At 40.1% G+C, this 18873-nt stretch overlaps 1 protein-coding gene across 5 annotated transcripts in view; it reads right to left on the reverse strand.

Annotated features, from left to right (window-relative positions):
* The window catches only part of MAP7D3 (MAP7 domain containing 3), a 46585-nt gene that overhangs the window by 7302 nt on the left and 20410 nt on the right, over positions 1–18873 (reverse strand). For 3 of the 5 annotated variants that reach the window (XM_034649142.1, XM_019800380.2, XM_019800383.2), the window contains exons 2-13: positions 18168–18266; positions 17986–18069; positions 16739–16902; positions 13356–13470; positions 12718–12822; positions 9933–10028; positions 8176–8301; positions 4895–5535; positions 4227–4354; positions 3754–3956; positions 2382–2511; positions 495–630 (exon numbers count right to left, since the gene is read on the reverse strand). In XM_034649142.1, coding sequence (XP_034505033.1) covers positions 495–630; positions 2382–2511; positions 3754–3956; positions 4227–4354; positions 4895–5535; positions 8176–8301; positions 9933–10028; positions 12718–12822; positions 13356–13470; positions 16739–16902; positions 17986–18069; positions 18168–18266 — 2027 coding nt within the window. The remainder of the gene's footprint in view (positions 1–494; positions 631–2381; positions 2512–3753; positions 3957–4226; positions 4355–4894; positions 5536–8175; positions 8302–9932; positions 10029–12717; positions 12823–13355; positions 13471–16738; positions 16903–17985; positions 18070–18167; positions 18267–18873) is intronic. The other 2 variants (XM_011225835.3, XM_019800381.2) reach the window with 2 other exon arrangements.

Below are 18873 nucleotides of genomic sequence, written 5' to 3' on the forward strand. Positions count from 1 at the left end.
TGGATTTATTTACCAGATGATTTGAATTTGCATGGGTGAGACATTCTTACTGGGGAATTGGAGGACTTTAAACTTTTAGAGGCATTCATAATTTTTATCGTCCCTGTTGGGAGGTATGCAGAGTGCAGCTGTGTGCGTCGCCACAGAGCGCAGGATTGGGAAAACTCACGTGGGACATTTAATCTGTGTGAGCAATGGCACTTCCTGAAACCAAGCTGCAATGTTGTTTATGTAGACAGAGTAAAAAACTACTAACTTATAATTCTCAGCTTTCTACTTCTGTTTCACTTGGAAAATATTCTAGGATTTTGCCATGGGTGGCTGGGAATGACTTGTAGCAGCGCTGGGTAGCAGCTAGGCTACAGTGGAAAAATGCACCAGAGAAGGCTACATTTGTTCACCATCTTTCTTGGAAAAACGGATTTTTGCCTTGGGTTTCCAATGAATTTTAGAATCTGGTTCTCAACCCCTGATGAAGTGGAGAGCCAGCAAACCTGCAGTAGCACTTTCTGGTCTTCTGGATCTGGACAGTCCTTCTTCTTTATTTCCTTCTGTTGTTGCTCATCTTCCACTTTCGAGAATTCTTCTTGTTGGCCTTCTACTGCTTTCTCTGCTACGTCCTTCACTTTGCTAATGACACGGCACATTTAAACAACTCTTAGTATTTGTCTCAGTCTCTACCATATACAGCTTGCAGTAGTACGTGCATTTTTTTAAGTCATCTCTATGTCTAACATGGGGCTCGAACTCACAACCCCGAGATCAAGAGTCGCATGCTCCACTGAGGCAGCCAGGTGCCCCCTGTACATGCACTCTTAAAAGATTTATTTACTTATTTCAGAGAGAGAGAAAGAGCCAGTGAGCCACACAGGTGCGTGCATGAGTGGGGGGAGGGACAGAGGGAGAGGGAGAGAGAAAATCCCAAGCAGGCTCCATGCTCAGCACAGAGCCCAACTCGGGGCTGAGATCTGACCTGAGCTGAACCCAAGAGTCAGATGCTCTACCAACTGAGCCACCCAGGTGGCCCTGTACATTTATTTTATAGTGAAACTGCTTATGTGTCTGCTTTTCCCTCTGACCCTCTCCTCTCTCGTGCTAACTCCCTCTCTCTCAAATAAATACATAAAATCTTCTCTAAAAGAAGATTTTATTTGAAAGAGAGTGAGCACGCACCCGTGCAAGTGGGGCGCGGAGGGAGGGGGAAAGCAGCAGACTCCCCGCTGAGCCTGAAGCAGGGCTCAAGGCTGGGCCTGACGCAGGGCCTGATGCCACGACCCCGAAATCATGACCCGAGTCAAAACCAGGAGTCAGACGCTCAACAGATGGAGCCACCCAGGTGCCCCAATTATACCCTTTTTAAATGGAGGAAACTAGCTCTTGGTAGTAGAAAAAGATTTTTATCAATTAGTGGGCTACCCTGCATTTTAAAAGTTGAGAGAAAGAATGGCACTCCTTAACTGTGTTAAACACATGGAACTCTCCAAAAGGCTTCACTGTACTCATGTTCACACCCAATCTCACACATGACAATTTAAAGGAGGGTCTGGTGGTGCCCAGAGGGAAGCCCATCCACAGTGACCAGTGTGCAGGGCTTTGAAAATGTTAAATGAGCTGTTAAAGCAATGAATGATGTTCTTCAAGTTAACATGTTGTGTCTGCTATTCACAACATCCCCTTCTTTCTTCCAAACCCATATAAAGTGTACTGAAAACATGTGACTGCATTTCGAACACTTACTACTTAAAAACAAACTCAGGACTATAGTTATTCTGTGCAGGCGGTGGACAGAGCTTCACAGTCTAGGGCCCTACATCAAGCAAGCCTCAAGACTGAGGGTCAAGAAACCTTGAAATGGAGTTTGAATGAACCCAAGTGTACATGAGGTTTGCTGCCCACAGGAAAGCCTTCCGGCAAGGACTGATGAGATTGAGGTGTCACAAATGTCACTGGAAAGCACCCCTAGCAAAACACGAGGAAAAACACTTTCCAGGTTTACAAAATCAGAAGTTACAAAAGACTTCTGAAAAAAAGAAAGGGGCTGACCACAGTGAATGCCCACAGAAACGGTCTGGCGTGATCGCTCGGGTATTCTTGCTGAGCTCTGGGACCCTGACCCAAGTGCTGGTCTCCTTACGCATCTGTATGCACAATGCATGCTACCCCAGACGACAACACCATCCGCTACAGACCAGCGTCCTCTCTGCTGGAGATGCTTCCCACATTCATTTCAAAGCCAACAAGTCATTTCTGATTCACGCTAAAGAAAAAGTCAGTTACTCTTTGATTATTGATAATACATCTAACCTGAAGGTACATTTTGACTTTCAACATCTGGGCCCCGGTCAAGACAGAGAGTATAGAAAGAGTAGGTTTGTGCTGACCTTGGCTCCCTCTCCTTTTGTATTCTTTCTTCTTTTTCTCTTTGTTCACGAGCAAGCCGTCGTTTTTCTGCCAAAATTTTTGTTGCCTCCTTGGCATTCATAGTCCCTGGTGTGCTTTTATTACCAGACTCTAGTTGAAATTAACACGTAAAACAGTTAGCTTAGGGAACTTAACCTCCTTAAGTCCAACAAAGAGGCGCAAGACAACCAACAACATTAAAAACCCAAACAATATGCACATGGTCTAAAATTGCTAAGTTCACTAAGTGGTTACAGAACAGATGTGGTTCAAAACCCCAAACCCACTCCCAATAACAGAAGTAGCCGTTTGTCTCTTTTTAATAACTACTTGCTCCAAAATGAAATAATGTCCTCCCACTTTGGTTTAGCCATTTTGAGATATCTGACTGAACTGACCTGATGGAGAGAAAGATTAAGATACACTGAATATAGAGGAAGACAAACTTATGCTCAGTCTAGGAGCATATACTTGAATAAACAAAAATATATACAGCATGCATTTTGAAATTTGTGCATAATTTTTACTAAATAATTACTGTTTAGATGAACATAGGTAATAGTATACATCTGACTGATCACATGGAAGCATACTGTAATATTTCAGTCCACATGACTACTTTAAATAAATCACATATGACGAGGATCTTAAGACATCAGGAATGAATAATTTGTAATAAACATTATTCCTGTAATAAAATAAATCAATGTGGAAATCTTTCAAAAAGAAAAATTTACTAATGTATTTAAAATGTTATGGCCCATGTATGGAAATGCCCACCAACTCTCGATGGACACCTGCTCAGCCACAAATGGCCAGATGTGCTCTCTCCAAGGACGGACGCCTTAAGGCCATTCAGGGAACCATTCACTATCAAAGCCAGGAGGGGACCCCAGGGATCACCCAGAGCAATGAGCTCATCCAACCAGTGCTTTTTTGTGTTTTTAAGATTTGAGGGGAGGGGGCAAGTGAAAGAGAGAGAGAGAATCCCAAGCAAACTCCATGCCGGGTGCAGAGCCTCACGCGGGGCTCAATCTCACAACCCAGAGATCAAGACCAGAGCCCAAACCAAGAGGCAGGTGCTTAACTGACTGTGCCATCCAGGTGCCCCCCAGCCAGTATTTTTAACGTCAGTTCCAAAAATGGATTTTCCAAAACAACAAGGGGGTGGGTTTGAGTGAGAAGCTCTGGCAAGGAAAAGTAAACAGTGTGCCAATGATTGGTTAAACTCTACCAAAGAAGGCTCACTTCCTAAAGTTCTCAGAATTGGGGAATAAAACAAAGGTGACCATTCCCAAACTACCTTAAGATTTTCTGTGTTGCCAAAATAAAGTTCGTAGTAAAGGAACTTACCCTCACAGATCATCTGTTTTTGGCTCACAGCCTCAGAGCTGTTAGCAGTTTTAGGCACTCCTTCTCTTTTCTTTCCAAGAGCACCTAATGCATTTTGTGTCAACAGGCTACGTTGAACAGGGATTATTTTATAGGAAAGAGAAGACTGTGACTGTTTTGACATGATGGGTGATGGTGATGGGGGGCGATTCTTCTGCATTTGCCTGCCAGGAAAAAGTAACCGTTAATGGGGGAAATCTGATATGGTTTTGTAATAGACAGGTGCTAATTAGTTTATAATGTGCCACTTCATAAAATATAACGTCTTGATATTATGAGATAATATTGTATGATAGGGATAAATCCATTTTTAAAGGTTTTTTCTTTTATATTTACTTTATGATGCATATGACATTATTTCATTTATGAAACACTGATGTGAAATTTATCCTGGTAAAATACCTATCAGGAACAGTTGCAAATAAAATACTTACTTAACGCTGATGGGAGAAGGCGGACGCCACCCACTTGCAGGAGACGATGGCCATTTATAACACGGTATGTGCGATGATGGGCGTTTCTTGGTAGCAGAGTTTGAGGCCTGTTTGACCATTTCTGATTTCTGTGCAGAGCAATATGATCAGATTAAGAAATTAGCATTTACCTTACTGTGGCTGGCTTTTTTAAGATAAAAATACCCTGAATATAATACAATTATAGCTCCTTAAAGTCCCCATTTTCTTTTCAAGCATGAGAATTAGGTACAGATACATTCTTCTAGACTAGTAATTCAGATTACAAAATTCAAAGTCACAGGAAAAATTATCTTAAAACATATTTCACTTCAAAATCTAATTCTATTTCTAAATCCTGATTAAAAGGTTTGCAGTATTTCTCAAAAAAAACTTTTCCTCAGTTTAGAAACAGTTCATGTAACAGTTAACTCCCTGCTACTAAAACTGAACTAATATTCCAGCTTTGAGGGGAAACTGTACAACAGATACCAGAGAATTTTAAATCATTAAAGAAAGTCACCCTATTTTACTAATTTCATTACAGAATGCTATAAATATTAAGTTGCTTATGTTGTGAAACCTGACCTATTATAACCTACACAACTAAATATACAGATTTTAACAGAAAATTTGTCAATAAAAGGCACCTGACAAACCTGTGGAGAGTCTCTCACTTTCACCTTGGAAGATGTTCCCGTGCCCACCTCGGGGGATGCCTTGGGGGATGCTTCCACACTCTCTTTGGGGAGTGCCTTCACACTAGCCTCAGGCGACGCTTCCACACTGGCCTCAGATGACGCTTCCATGCTCACCTCAGGGGACGCTTCCATGCTCACCTCAGGAGACGAGTCCAGGCTCACCTCCGGGGACGGGTCCACGCTTGCCTCGGGGGACAACGGGTCCACGCTCACCTCAAGGGACGACGGGTCCACGCTCACCTCGAGGGACACGTCCAGGCTCACTTCAGGTGACGTTTCCATGCTCTCAGGGAGTGCTTCCGTACCTGCTTCACGTGATGCTTCCGCACTCCCTTCAGTGGACCCTTCGACGCTCGCCTTGGGGGCCGCTTCCACGCTCGCCTTGGGGGCCGCTTCCACACTCACCTCGGGGGTTGCCTCCACAGTCACGTGGGGGGCCGCTTCCATGTTCGCCTTGGGGAGTGCTTCCACCTCCTCCCGGGGAAGCCCTGCCACTGCTGGCTTGCGGAGCACGGTGGTATTCTTCAATTCGTCACTGCTATGGCTACGCAAGGGCATGTTCATACACTGTATTAAAGTACTGTGGGTACCTGTGGGTGAATGAGGACAGAATGAAACTGCATACACTCAGAAACCGGAGAAGACAGAAACGTACCACGTAACAGTATAAGAGAAAAAAGAGAGACCATGTGTTCATCACTAAACTACAGGGATTACCCACAACACAGACAGGTTTAGTGAAATGGAACCCAGACATGGGACAGAAGCGTCGCAAAGTTGCTACTTCAGAAGTTCCACCATTAAGAAGTGTTGTGAAAGCAACAGTCCACTACAGATGAAAAGAAGATGCTTCTCCAAAGTTGATGTTTGCAATAAGCCATTTCTCTTTTAATCATACTATAGTTTCAAATGATTTCCATAACATATTATAAAATATTCAACACTTTTAAAAAAGTAATATAAAGCAACTTCACCGGGGCCAGAGATCCTACCATTACAAGTGCTTATGTAAGAAACTCCATATATGACTATTTTAATGTAAAAAAAGAGCACTTTCTCTCACCCATAATAAAAACTATAATAAGACATAAATCAGAATGGGCTAGATTTTCAAGGTCTCTCCCAGCTTTAACAATCTAAATATTTTTTGCCTAATAAATGGATAAAATTGGTAATACTCGGTACCAAGCAAACGAGGAAGAAAGTGAAAATACCTATGTTGAGAACCAGGCAGCCCCACACTGCTAGTGGATCTGTATATGCTCCTGGTAGGGGGAATTGGGGCAATAAGGTATCAAAAGCCATTACAAAGGACATACTCTTTGTTCCCACAATTTTACTTCAAGATCTATTCTTAGGAAAAAATCAGACATGAAAAGATACGTAATAATAAGGTTACTTACAGGATTACTGATAATATTGAACCAGTTAAAACTATAATCCAAATATTCAACAGGAAATTTAGAAAATACTAAGGCAGTCATTCACAGTAATAATATACAATTTCTGGAAAGATTTTATTTATTTGAGAGCGCCTGCACAGACAGGGTGGCAGGGCAGAGGAAGAGGGACAAGAAGACTCCCTACTGAGTGGGGAGCCCAATGCAGGGCTGGATCCCAGGACCCAGAGATCATGACCTGAGCCAAAGTCAGATGCTTAACCAACTGAGCCACCCAGGTGCCCCCAGAAAATGGTATATGTTGAGTTTAGACAAAGCAGATCACAAGAACAAAAACAGGTTATAATCCCATTTTGTGAAGAAAACATAAAATATTCAGTTACCAGTGAGTTACTGGGATAATAATGAATTATATTTAATATTTTTTCTACACTAAATATTTATTGCTTGCATAATAAAGAGAAGTAAATATTTTTTTAGAAAGTATTTGGTGGTAGCTTTTGTAAAACTTGGTAAATTTGTCACCTCTTTAAATCTGGGTGGTAAACTTTAACAGGATCTTATCAAATAATCAAAATAGAACAAGTTACCAAAGACTGACTGACTACTCATGAATAAACAATGTGACTGACTTAAATGTTATTTTTTTAGTCCCCCACTTTTGGTGGAAAAAGTACTTTATTTACATATCTGTATGTGCCTAAACAGTCACATTATTTAACACTGACAATTTGTGCTACAAAAATATATTAACTATAGCTACAGAAATTTAAGATAAAATATTACATTTTTGATGGAAATAACTCTTAAACAAGAGTGAAAGTTAATACAAGAAATATCTTACAGGAGACTGGGGGAAGACTGGTAGAAAATAATCTGACATACATATAATGGGGCAAAAACAAAGTCAGGAAGGAATCTGAACCAAAAGAAGCTGCACTACCAGAAAGTCTATGATAGCTATGATAGCACTGTAATTTATTTTACTAATCATATGAATATTAACAGAAAAAAAATTAAAAGAATAAAGGCGGTGGGATAAATTCTGGAAAGAAAAAAGTGGAGGAAAAAAGAATGATGGGAATAGTGCATTTGAGCTCTCTACTACTGAGGACTTCTTACCACCCACAGGCATATCTAACACTCTATGTGGCCTATAAGTGAGAAAATCCACATAAGCCTGAGGATGGATTTCATTTTACTAACTGTTAATAAAAAGCTGAAGAGCAGCTCAACGTTACTCTTCCACAGTTTAGGGGAAAAAGGAGGGTGGAGTAGGAAACTTTCTCCCTTGATATTATAAACATTTTTGATACTCTTAACTTCAGTGGCACACTGAAGCACAGGTCAAGAAACCCATAGATCTTTAAACATTTAGGGCTGGGGCACCTGGGTGGGCCAGTGGGTTGCGCATCCAACTCTTAGTTTCAGCTCAGGTGATCATCTCAGGGTTCTGGGATCGAGTCCCATGACAGGCTCCCTGCAGGGAGCCTGCTTCTCCCTCTCCCTCTGCCACTCCCCATTTGTACTCTCTCTCAAATAAATAAATAAATAAATAAAATCTTTAAAAAATTTTTCAAAAAATCATTAAAAAATTTAACAACTACCACAATTACCTTATCTCATCCTATCAATAAACTATTACCCAGATAACTAATCTACCATGCCAGAAGGCATAAATATACAACATAAAATCTGGGGTAAAATCAGTCATCTGGAAACTACTGATTCAAATTATTTTTATATCTTACTGCAACAAATTAAATGATACAACCTGCTTTTTAAGTGCAAATACTAACACTTTCAGGCTTTCTGCACTATGCCTGTTACCTGGAGTATCTTTCCCAGGGACTGACAAGGAAGCAGCACTTTTGCTCCTGGCTATTGATGCTTTTGTAGGGACAAGCAGGCGAGTGATTAAATTATTCTCCCGAAGACTGGTATATGGGTGACGAGCTAGATGAGGAGAACAAACAAAAATGATTCAAGTTGAGGTCTCACGAACAAATGCAAAGCAAGAAAGAGCAATGTGAACTGCTGCAAATGAGAATTTTCCCAGCCTAAAAGTAGAAGCAACGAGAGCAATGGGACTAAACACCACCACTGGATCAGACCGCCTTGTAGGGAAGAGAGTACCTGAATTAAGGGTCAAAGGCGCTGGCATACACAGTAACCCCAGTGAAGAAATCTAAGTACCATATTTAACAAGGCCCTATCCAATGTATAGTCTCTACAGAGGAATTCACATACAGAGAAAGTTGTATGTGACAAAACAACTTTGACATGGATTTCTACAGATATATGTAACTGACAGAGTGGTCAAGTTCATTACCAAAAGCTCCAAGGGACTAACCAAATTCTTTTGTTAAAGTGCATCTTGTAAATACCTTGCTCTAAAAGTCTGTAGGTTCCTAAAGATCCCTGTAACAGTGGCATTTGTTATAACAGGCTCTGACCTGAATCAACGAACTGGAGAGTATTCTGTAAGTGAATGGTTCGGTATAAAACAAAAAGCAACAGTTGTGTTTGACAGAGAAAGGTTGTGGGGGGGGAAGGTATTGGAAAGAAACTACTTTAAATAAGGAAGTACTTCAGGGGCGCCTGGGTGGCTCAGTCGGTAGAGCACCTACCTTCAGCTCAGATCAGGGTCCTGGGATCGAGCCCTGCGTCAGGCTCCCTGATCAGCAGGGAGTCTGCTTCTCCCTCTCCCTCTGCCTTTCTACCCCTGCCTGAGCTCTCAAATAAATAAATAAATAAATAAAAATCTTTTTTTAAAAAGTACCTCAGTAATAAGTATGAAATTTTGTGTATAATAATCAGCAGTGAAAACATGAACAAAGGTTAGATGTGGGCAATGCTATGAAGCAATACAGCAAAGCTTTGAGGTTCAAATTACGGCCAATAACTTAAGAACTTCCGAACACTAGGGGCGCCTGGGTGGCACAGCGGTTAAGCGTCTGCCTTTGACTCAGGGCGTGATCCCCGCATTATGGGATCGAGCCCCACATCAGGCTCTTCTGCTATGACCCTGCTTCTTCCTCTCCCACTCCCCCTGCTTGTGTTCCCTCCCTCACTGGCTGTCTCTATCTCTGTTGAATAAATAAAATCTTTAAAAAAAAAAAGAACTTCCGAACACTAAAGAAATGTTTGAAGAGAATCAAGTCCTCCAGCACAAATCTTTATCTATACCAACACTCTGTGATCTAGTCCCTCAGCTTCATTACAGACTTCTTGCTCAGATGACAGCAGAATGACATATTTCATTTAAAGACAGAGTCTTGGCTTCAGCCAAGTAAGTATGGCATTGAAGGACATTTTTTAGTTAAAGAAGGGATATTCTGGCTTCAAATTTTAGGAACGACTTCTCAAGCAACCAAATGCTGACACAGATCCCTTTTTCTGAGAGAGAGGAGAACAGAAAGCACAGGGGTAGGGAGGTGCAGGGAGAGACAATCTTAAGTAGGCTCCAAGCTCAGCATGACCTGAGCTGAAATCAGGAGTCAGAGTTCAACTGACTGAGCCACACAGGAACGGCAACAGATCTCTTTTAAACCACTATTTAAGACTGGTACTTAGAAATAACTAACCAGTTGGTCTTTCTTCTATTTGTACAGTTTCCACAGGGGCCTGCAGTTTGTTAGATCTTCTATTCAACGACGAGCTTCTCTTCTTTTCTATTTTTTCTGGAGATCAAAGGCAAAGGAATATTATTTTTTTACAAATTATTTAAATATATTATTTCAGGAGTGTGTCACTCTTCTTTTCAAATGTTCTTTATCTTCTCTACTCTTGCTTGTAAAAAATTTCAACAGCAAATCTTATGTGGAGATTCTACATCCCCAAACCAAACTTAGTTTACTCTTTAAGTTATCTGGAAAATAAAATTAATTAGAAAAAAACAGTTAAAAATTAAGAGGACAGTGTCTAATACTACCTGACAAGATCAACATTCCCAAATTGGGAACATACAACCTTTAATTTTGGACACAATCCATGACATCTATTACTAAAGTAATGTATACTTTAGTTATAATGGTTATTTTTTTAAACAAAAATGATCATTAACTTTTAGCACGTATGTCACAATTTTAGCAACCTAATGAAAAACATGGTTTGTGTAAACACTTTTCTTGAAAATTCTGAAATATTCTGGCTCAGGATACTGAAGAGTGTCTGTTTAAAGAGTAACTTCTCTTTTGGGAACCTGTAAATTAAACTGGGGACTTGTACATATTGACAATGTAGCATCATTTGAAAATTCCTGAATTGATAATGTAATTGAACAGCATGAACTAGAGGTATAATCAATGCAATCATGTCATTAAATCACACATCCTTTATTTTCATACTGCAAGAAATGACAAGATAGTGTGAACAGTTATTATGAGTCAGCAAATGAGCAGAAGAAAAATAGACGATTTGAATTAGCCGAGCTTTAAAACAGGGCTACTTAAAGTATTACAGGTTATTAGATTATGGACTTCATTTGAGTGTGAAATGTTCATCTCTCTGGATCAAACAGGTTTCATTTCAATTTCAAGAGATTTTACAAAGGCAAGCCACCACCGATATGGATTTTATTTTCCCTGACATCATTAATTACAACATTCATTGTTTCAAAGTGTGAAACAGACTGTACCTGTAAGTTATTTCACCAAGTATCTTCCACACATACCTTCTCGAATTAAAAACTAGTAAAAAAATGATTTAAAAAGTTACTTGGAATTACTCTTTCAGTGCAATTTAATTATTATCCAAAAAGTCATCACCTATTCCTCCTCTTTACAAGTCTCATTAATACAGGATGAGGCCTATTAATGAAAGCATACTAGCATTTGCTCATTATACTAAAAATGTCATACACGTCTGTGGAAGAAATATTTGCTAACTCCTCAAAGCAATTAGATAGTGAAAGAGTGAATGCCTGTGAAACAAGATATATCAAAATGAATGTATATATACATATATAATGAAAATATACAAATACAACATTGCAATGAATGCTATCTAATTTTTCTAAAGGATTGAACTGGTGAATAATAAATTAATTTCATTACATGACAAGGAAGGTGCTAAAGAAAACCTTCCTACATGAATCTACAAACGAACCCAGACTACACACAAGTGCTCTGGGAAAGCCTATCGAGGGTTAGGGTGGTAAGTGGATCAACTTTTGTAAGAAAAAATGTGATAACCCCAGATTGGAGGGGCCCCCCCCCGCTCAGCGGGGAGTCTGCTTCTCCCTCCCCCTCTGCCCCTCCCCCTGCTTGTGCTCTACCACTCTCACTTGCTCTCAAGTAAAATCTTTAAAAAAAAGATTTTTAAATTCAAACCATAATTATGCCCTTTTTTCAATTCATAAGGCACTGAAGTGGAATGTTTGCCGTGTCTTCTTCCTGCCAAGATCACTTCTGTTTTTGCCTCTGGAAAGGATTTTTTTTAAAACTGATTGATGGGTATGGTTACCTAATCCATTTCAATTATCAGTGGGAAGCACCATGCACAATAAGCCAGATATGGTCACTGACAGGGGAAGAATTTTTTTAAAAGGAACACTAATTAAAAGGGCAAACACCAGAAGCAAAAGGTATATGAGGTAGTCATAGCAGATCATTTCTTTTTCTTTTAAAGAACACCACATTAGCACTATGAAGAGCTGTAAAGCGGAGGTTAGCAATGCTTTGCTCATTAACATGGGTACCACTTTATTTGCTTTGGAAGAAAACACAGGCTTATTATTGAAATGTACAATTTCAACATCATGATCCATCTACCAAATGACCAAAATATAAGCCATAAACAACCATGACAGAGTGAAGAGCACTGAATTTCTTGGGGTCTTAATTAAAAAGCCAGGAAGGTAATTACACTTGCCTGTCTTTACAAGGTTGTCATGAATAACAAGTATGACATATGTGAAGCAGGTCAACCTGTCCACTGCTGTATATATGCTAACGTTTTCCTTAAATGAGGTGATGTTCGTGAAACTTAATGGAAACTGGATGACCAGTCTAGCTACTCTCTAGGAAAAAGGATTTCATTTACTGGTTAGGTAGAATATGAATCACTTTTATAACACGTTATTGTGCCACGTAATGGCAATGTCTTTTGGTCAAAATGTTTCAGTTTGGGCTACCCGAACTCAACAAACACCTCTGATGATTCATATACAAATAATGAAACAAGGATTAATACTGATGAAAATATAAAATAATAATGACCACCTCTATCTACTACAAAACAAGGTGGTGCTCTTCTGAAATAAATCTAAATGTTCCACAATCTAAAGGATAAGTGGTACTGTGAAAAGATATAAAAAGAATCTATTTCATTGGTTTAAAATTCAGCAGAACACATGAAATAACTACTTACTCTTGGCAATAGAATTTTGAGGACCTCCAGATGACATAGACATTTGTTTGTGTAAACCAGAAGTCTCTTGTTCAAGTTTTTCAGTAGATACAGAACGTTTATTGGCTGAGAAAAGATATAATATTTACTGTACTCATACTTAAAGAAAGCATCATTAGCTGAAACAAAGTAAGTTCATAATGTAGCTCTATGGAGTACATGCATTAATTAGGTGCGGTGTTCACTGTCATTCCTCACAAATGATATAAATTTAGGTTTCATGAAACTGTAGAATTCTGTCCATTTATATGAAAATTTATAGTACCCTCAATTTAGTAAATGGGGCAGACTTAATTTGTTTTTAAAATATGCATTGGATAAAGCTGTATAAAGCTTAATTATTAATCATTTTTACAGAGATTACAAATTTAAATGATAAGATTTTGGATATACTGGATAAAATAATACAATTTCTTTCACAATCTTACAATGACACAAATTTAAACATAAATTTACGTGCACACCAAAGAGTACATGGCAGCATTTTCACTTAAGATACAAAGCTCAAAACCTTGTTGTAAATGCAACCTTGCAGCAATAGCCAATATCTAAACAGGAACATGAATGTGAACTTCAAGTTTAACAGTTGTATTAATTACCAGTTTTGGTTTCTGGGTTCATGGCTGTAGAGCCTTCCCATGACCATCTTTTTTGACGATGATCAACACGGTTGCTCCGTTCCAATGTCCGATAGAGAACAGCTTTGAATCTCTCCTATTTAAAATAAATGCCAACAAATTTTTACATATTCATTATATCAGTTAGTATACTTTAGATCTGTGGGTTAGAAAACCAACCCATTACCAAATTTTTGTATCAAGCAAAACCTGGGGCTGGGGGAGACATCAGGTAATAGTTAAAAATGAAGACCAAAAAAATAAATAATTGAAGACCATGTTTCTGGTATCAATCAATGTCAATGCTTCTCTTGAATAACAGGCTTTGATCTTATGGATATGAACTGAGGAACAGACTGTGCTTCCTCTGCTTGTATCATTAGGAAATTAATTAATCTGACAGAGAGAGTGCACACAAGCAAGGAAAAGTGGCAGGTAGAGGGAGAAGGAGAAGCAGGGAGCCTAGATAGCGCAGTCAGTTAAGCATCTAACTCTTGATTTTGGCTCAGGTCATGATCTCAGGATCATGGGATAGAGACCCACATTGGGCTCCGCACTCCACATGGAATCTGTTTGGGATTCTCTCTCCCTCTCTCTCTCTGCCCTTACCCCCGCTCACTCTCTAAATAAATAAATAAAATCTTTAAAAAATAAAATACACCTTAAATTATTTGTAGAATCAGGCAGGGAAAAAAATCAACTAACACACATATAAGTGAAATCTATGCCACAATCATCTATAATACCCATGTGTGTAACATCTTAAATTCTCGTGATAATAAAGTTTAAAAGAAAAAGATAATCGATGTGTTTGTCTTGACCTCAACTTTATTTTTTTTTAAGTTTTCTTTGTTTAAGTCATCTCTGCACCCAACATGGGGCTCCAACTCAGAAGATCAAGAGTGTACACTCTTCCGACTGAGCCAGCCAGGCGCCCCCTGACCTCAACTTTAATTGCAAGGGCTCGGGATAATAGCTACTCAACTGTAAACACCACACTATGGCAAAACAACCCCACCGCCAGAAATGAGGGGCATGCATGGTTTTCCTTTCTGATATTTCAAGTCCTTGTGCTGTAACAGTGAACTCTACTCAGGTAAGCAAATCAACTGCAGGGCCAGGCGGCTTTCTACTCTTCCCTGACAACGACTGTTTCATAGCAACATCATTCTTACAATGCCCCCACCATTTCTCTGAGGGAAAAGATAAACATGTTATGGGAAAATGGAGTCTCATCCATATCCTCTGAGGAGAAAAGCAACTGCAATTCTTAAAATGTATCAAATGGTAATATTTTAAAATTGTATTTTTTAACAGAAAGTAAGTTGCTTGAATTACTAAAAACCCAGAAAGTATAACAAAGACAAAACAGTGATTTGTCTTGTGTTACTGAAACAAAATTCTGATTCGTAAGAACCCTATCCCCCTGCTTCCAAATGCACTGGCCCTCTGTGCTCTCAGGTTCCTGTAGCATCCATGGCTCCTACAGGTCTCCTGTCCACATTCCCCTCCTCAGCACCATCCCTGCTCTAAGGAATCATTCTCTCTATGTGCAGGCTGCTCACAGTGCCCCATGGTCCCTTCCTGCTCTGCCAGGGTCCTCCCCCCCCCCACCACGCTAGTTTTGTGAGGCTGATTCTCCTTTGCCCCTTTCCTCCTTGTCTTTCTGCCTCTTTTCTCCCACCACACCTCTGGCAGGGACCTCCCTCTCTGCAGTGCCATTTTGTTACATTTTCTCTGGGCTCTCTCTTTCAGGTTCCTCTTTCTCTAAGACTGTCTTTTTTTTCTCTCCCTCCCCCACTCTGCAGTATTCTGTTTTACTTTCTTTCAGTCTCTTAGTTCAGATAGCTCTATCTCTGGCCTTCATTCTCTTCACCACAGAAGTAAATTAAGGAGCTCTTTCACAGAAGAACATGGCGAGTAACAGAAATTCTGAGTGAGAGTTCATCAAATACTGGAATATGAAAAAACAGCATAAGCAACCACAGAAAGGTAGAGAGAGAGTGGTAGTGGACCATGGGCATGGAAGAAATGGCATGGGAACAGTCCTAGAATAAGGAAGATCCACAGTCGGGGCAGGGGCTGGGGGTGAGGTGTGTGAGAGCAATCATGTGCACAAGGAGGAAGAGTGAGCCCCACAGAGAAGAAGCCTCATGGGGACAAATGAAACCAAAAAGGACGGACAGAAAAAGAAAATGTAAAATTAGAGCAACAGGGGTGCCTGGGTGGCTCTTGGTTTCTGCTCAGGTCATGATCTCATGGATCCTGAGATCCAGCCCTGTGTTGGGCTCCACGCTTGGCAGGGAATCTGCCTGGGATTCTCTCCCTCTGCCCCTCCCCCAACTCGTGCTGCTTGCTCTCTTGTGCACGCTCTCTCTCAAATAAATAAGTGAATCTTAAAAAAAAAATAAGAGCAACAGAAGAAAAGAGGGAGATATAAAAACACACTGAGAGAATAGGCAGAAAGTCCAAAGATGGGGAGAGAGAGAGAAAAGCCAAGACAAAGAGGAAGGAAAAGTGAGGCGCCTCAGGAAGTAAAAGGTCTCAGTCAGCCGAAGAACCAGAAGACAGACTAAGAGTTAGTTAGGGACACTTGAGAACCACCGGAATAAAGCAAAAGAGAAAATGCCAACAAGAAAGAGAATGGTGTCCCAGAGAACATGGCAGATTCACAAGGAGTGAAGGATCCCGAGTAAAGTAGTGGAATGACCTACAGGAGACAAATCTGGTGTCAGAGAGCATCAGACAGAATGAGACAGGTTGACAGATGCCCAAGTATGGACCCTAAAAGACAAACTGACTGAAGAGGGACAGAAGGGGAAAGACAGGGCATCGCGAAGGCAGTGACTCATGCCAACACAGTGCCAGACACCAGAAAAATCCAAGAAAGTAAAGAGAGCAGCAGGGCCCTGGCACAGCAGGAAGAGAGCACAGGGCAGAAAGGCAGGGGAAGCCAGATGGGAGCGCAAGCGCTGTCATCTCACTGGCCTGTCCTCAAGCAAGCAGAGTGGCAGCCCTGAAAAAGAAGATGGGGGCCTATCAGTGGGACTGTGAACACGAGGCCTTGGTATAGAGCTCAGAACAAACCCTGGGCCGAGACACCAGTGGGCCGCATCCTGGAGGGGAAGGGCTCTCTTCCCAGGCCTGTGAGTCTCCTCTTTATCTCAGCTAGCAGGTTGAAACTCAGGGATCTGAGAGGGCAGGGACAAGAGGCTGTACCGCTGAAGGAAAGAAGAGAGAACTGGGACTGGGTCCTTGGTGGGGGGGGGGAAGGCAGTGAAAGGCTAAGAAAAAAGTATTCCAGTGGCAGGCGACACAGCGTGGCATCTGATTTAACAGGCTAACAAACATGTACTGTACTGTACCCTTTCTTCCTGTAATTTTTGTTTCCTTTTTTCTTCTGCGGATATTCTCCGCTGCTCATCCTTTTCTTTTTGTTCTTTCAGTTTTCGTTGCTTCTCTTCCATCTGTTTTTCATACTGGATCCTGGACTTTCTTTCTTTTTCAAGCAGTTGTGTTTCCTTATTAGCTGAAATATTCCAAATACATTTTCGAGGTGTAAGAGCCAAAAAAATATTTAAGTTTTCCACAACACTCACGAAGAAGAAGAAAGTTAATATATCTCCTTTTTTCTTAAAAATAACATGACCTATGCTCATAACAAAAGATTATATAAGTGGACGAGAATGGCCACTGAAGAATCGTTTGCACCGGCTGTTCATTTAACTCCAGAGAACGGAGATGACTTAGATGACCCTCATATCCTGTCCAAACTAAAATTCCAAATTAAAAACAAATATTTTCTTTCACGTGATATTTCCGCTGATTTGCGCTGAAGTTAATTAAACCCCACCAGATTAACATGCTATATACATTAAAATAAGAATTAAAAAGAAAACACATGGCCAGCATGGTTTTTTTTCCTTCTACTAGGAAACTTCTTTCAAAGGCCTCATCTATGCAGACCATATTTAAGCATGCGAGTTTTACATTCATGGAGTTAGTCAGACACCACACTATGGAACAGCACGATATTTTCCTATTTCAGATTTCCCCTCACTAAAGCCTGGAGATCATCTCTGCAGTTCTAAAACACTCTCCTGAAGAGCTCCAGGAAGAAGCAACTCCTCACCGAAACAAAGGCAAATGATATCCACTTGAATGAAGCTGAGCACAAGTTTTGTCAAGGGATTTCGAAGACCAGAGAAATTCTCTTGAGGGGTGAAAAGACTATTCTTTTGGATCCTAATTTACACTTGAAAAGCCTATGTTAGGATTGCTAGCAACTTCATTTTCCTTTTTAGAGTCATTTTTATTGAAACCCCATTCTGCTTGTTTCTACAAATGTTCCAAGTTTTCATACCTTAGTTTTCAGAAAATTAGAGCTAACAGAAACTACTACTTCAAACATTAAACAATTTAATCAAGTATTTTTCACGGGCCTTCTTTATCTGCCTTAGTATAATTATTGAAAACAATGTAATACATCCTAGAAAAAATGTAATCTATGATGTAAACAGATCAGGAAAAGTACGTAAAATCATTCTGAAACTACACAACCTTGACAGAAAATTCATTCATTCCCATTTTTAAAAAAAAGTCTAAAATAAACCTTCTTGTTGTCTCTTCTTCTCTTCTCTGCGCTCCTTCGCCAACCTCTGCTTCACATCATTTTTAAGCACGGACCCATCTATTACTAAAAACAAAATAGGAAAATATAGTAAGGCATTAACAGATCCGATTTTAATGACATGATACTCTGACATCTATCAAAAAGCATTCTAGATATTACACCTGGTTTAAAAGTTGATCTTATATGTGAAGACTGAGATGGAACAGTGCTAAAACCACTCTGACTCCTCCTTTCCTGGGCAATAGCATGAGCAGCAGCAACTGGAATATAAGGAGATAAAGGGAAGGGATTAGATACTAGGAATACAAACTTATTCAAACAGTTAATAAAGGGGGAGGCAAAGCCCAGGCAATCGTCCTTGATGATACAGAATAGCATCTCTCATCTAGAAGGCAAAATCACGACAGATTAATCCACATCAACAACAAAGACCTACTGAGTACCTATGATGTTCAACAACAGTTTAAGAAAGAATTAAAGCTGTTTACTGTGCATGTGCCAGCCTATCTGTGGACTTAGAGTTGTTAGCGGGAGTGGCAGCACGAGCTGGTGCATGAGTAGGAGCTAATGATTAATAGCTTTCAAAAATGTCTCAGATAAGACATTACACCAAGTACTGGAAAAACTGAGCTGGCACAGAATTGGAAGAACTGTTTCACCATAAATTGAGAATTTAGAAAAGACTTGGTGTTTACAGATCCGAATTTGGAAGCAGAAGTGTCAACAGTGAGATCCTCAGAGACTGGGCCCAATATTAAAAAGTTCATTTACAAATTACCTAGATATGGGTTTTTCTTTACCTACATTGCTTTAAAGATATTAGCAATGCCTGCCTTTCCCCACCCCCAGTGTCTGGGGTGGAGGCCC

Source organism: Ailuropoda melanoleuca, chromosome X, assembly GCF_002007445.2.
Source record: "Ailuropoda melanoleuca isolate Jingjing chromosome X, ASM200744v2, whole genome shotgun sequence".
In the NCBI taxonomy this organism is placed as follows: domain Eukaryota; kingdom Metazoa; phylum Chordata; class Mammalia; order Carnivora; family Ursidae; genus Ailuropoda; species Ailuropoda melanoleuca.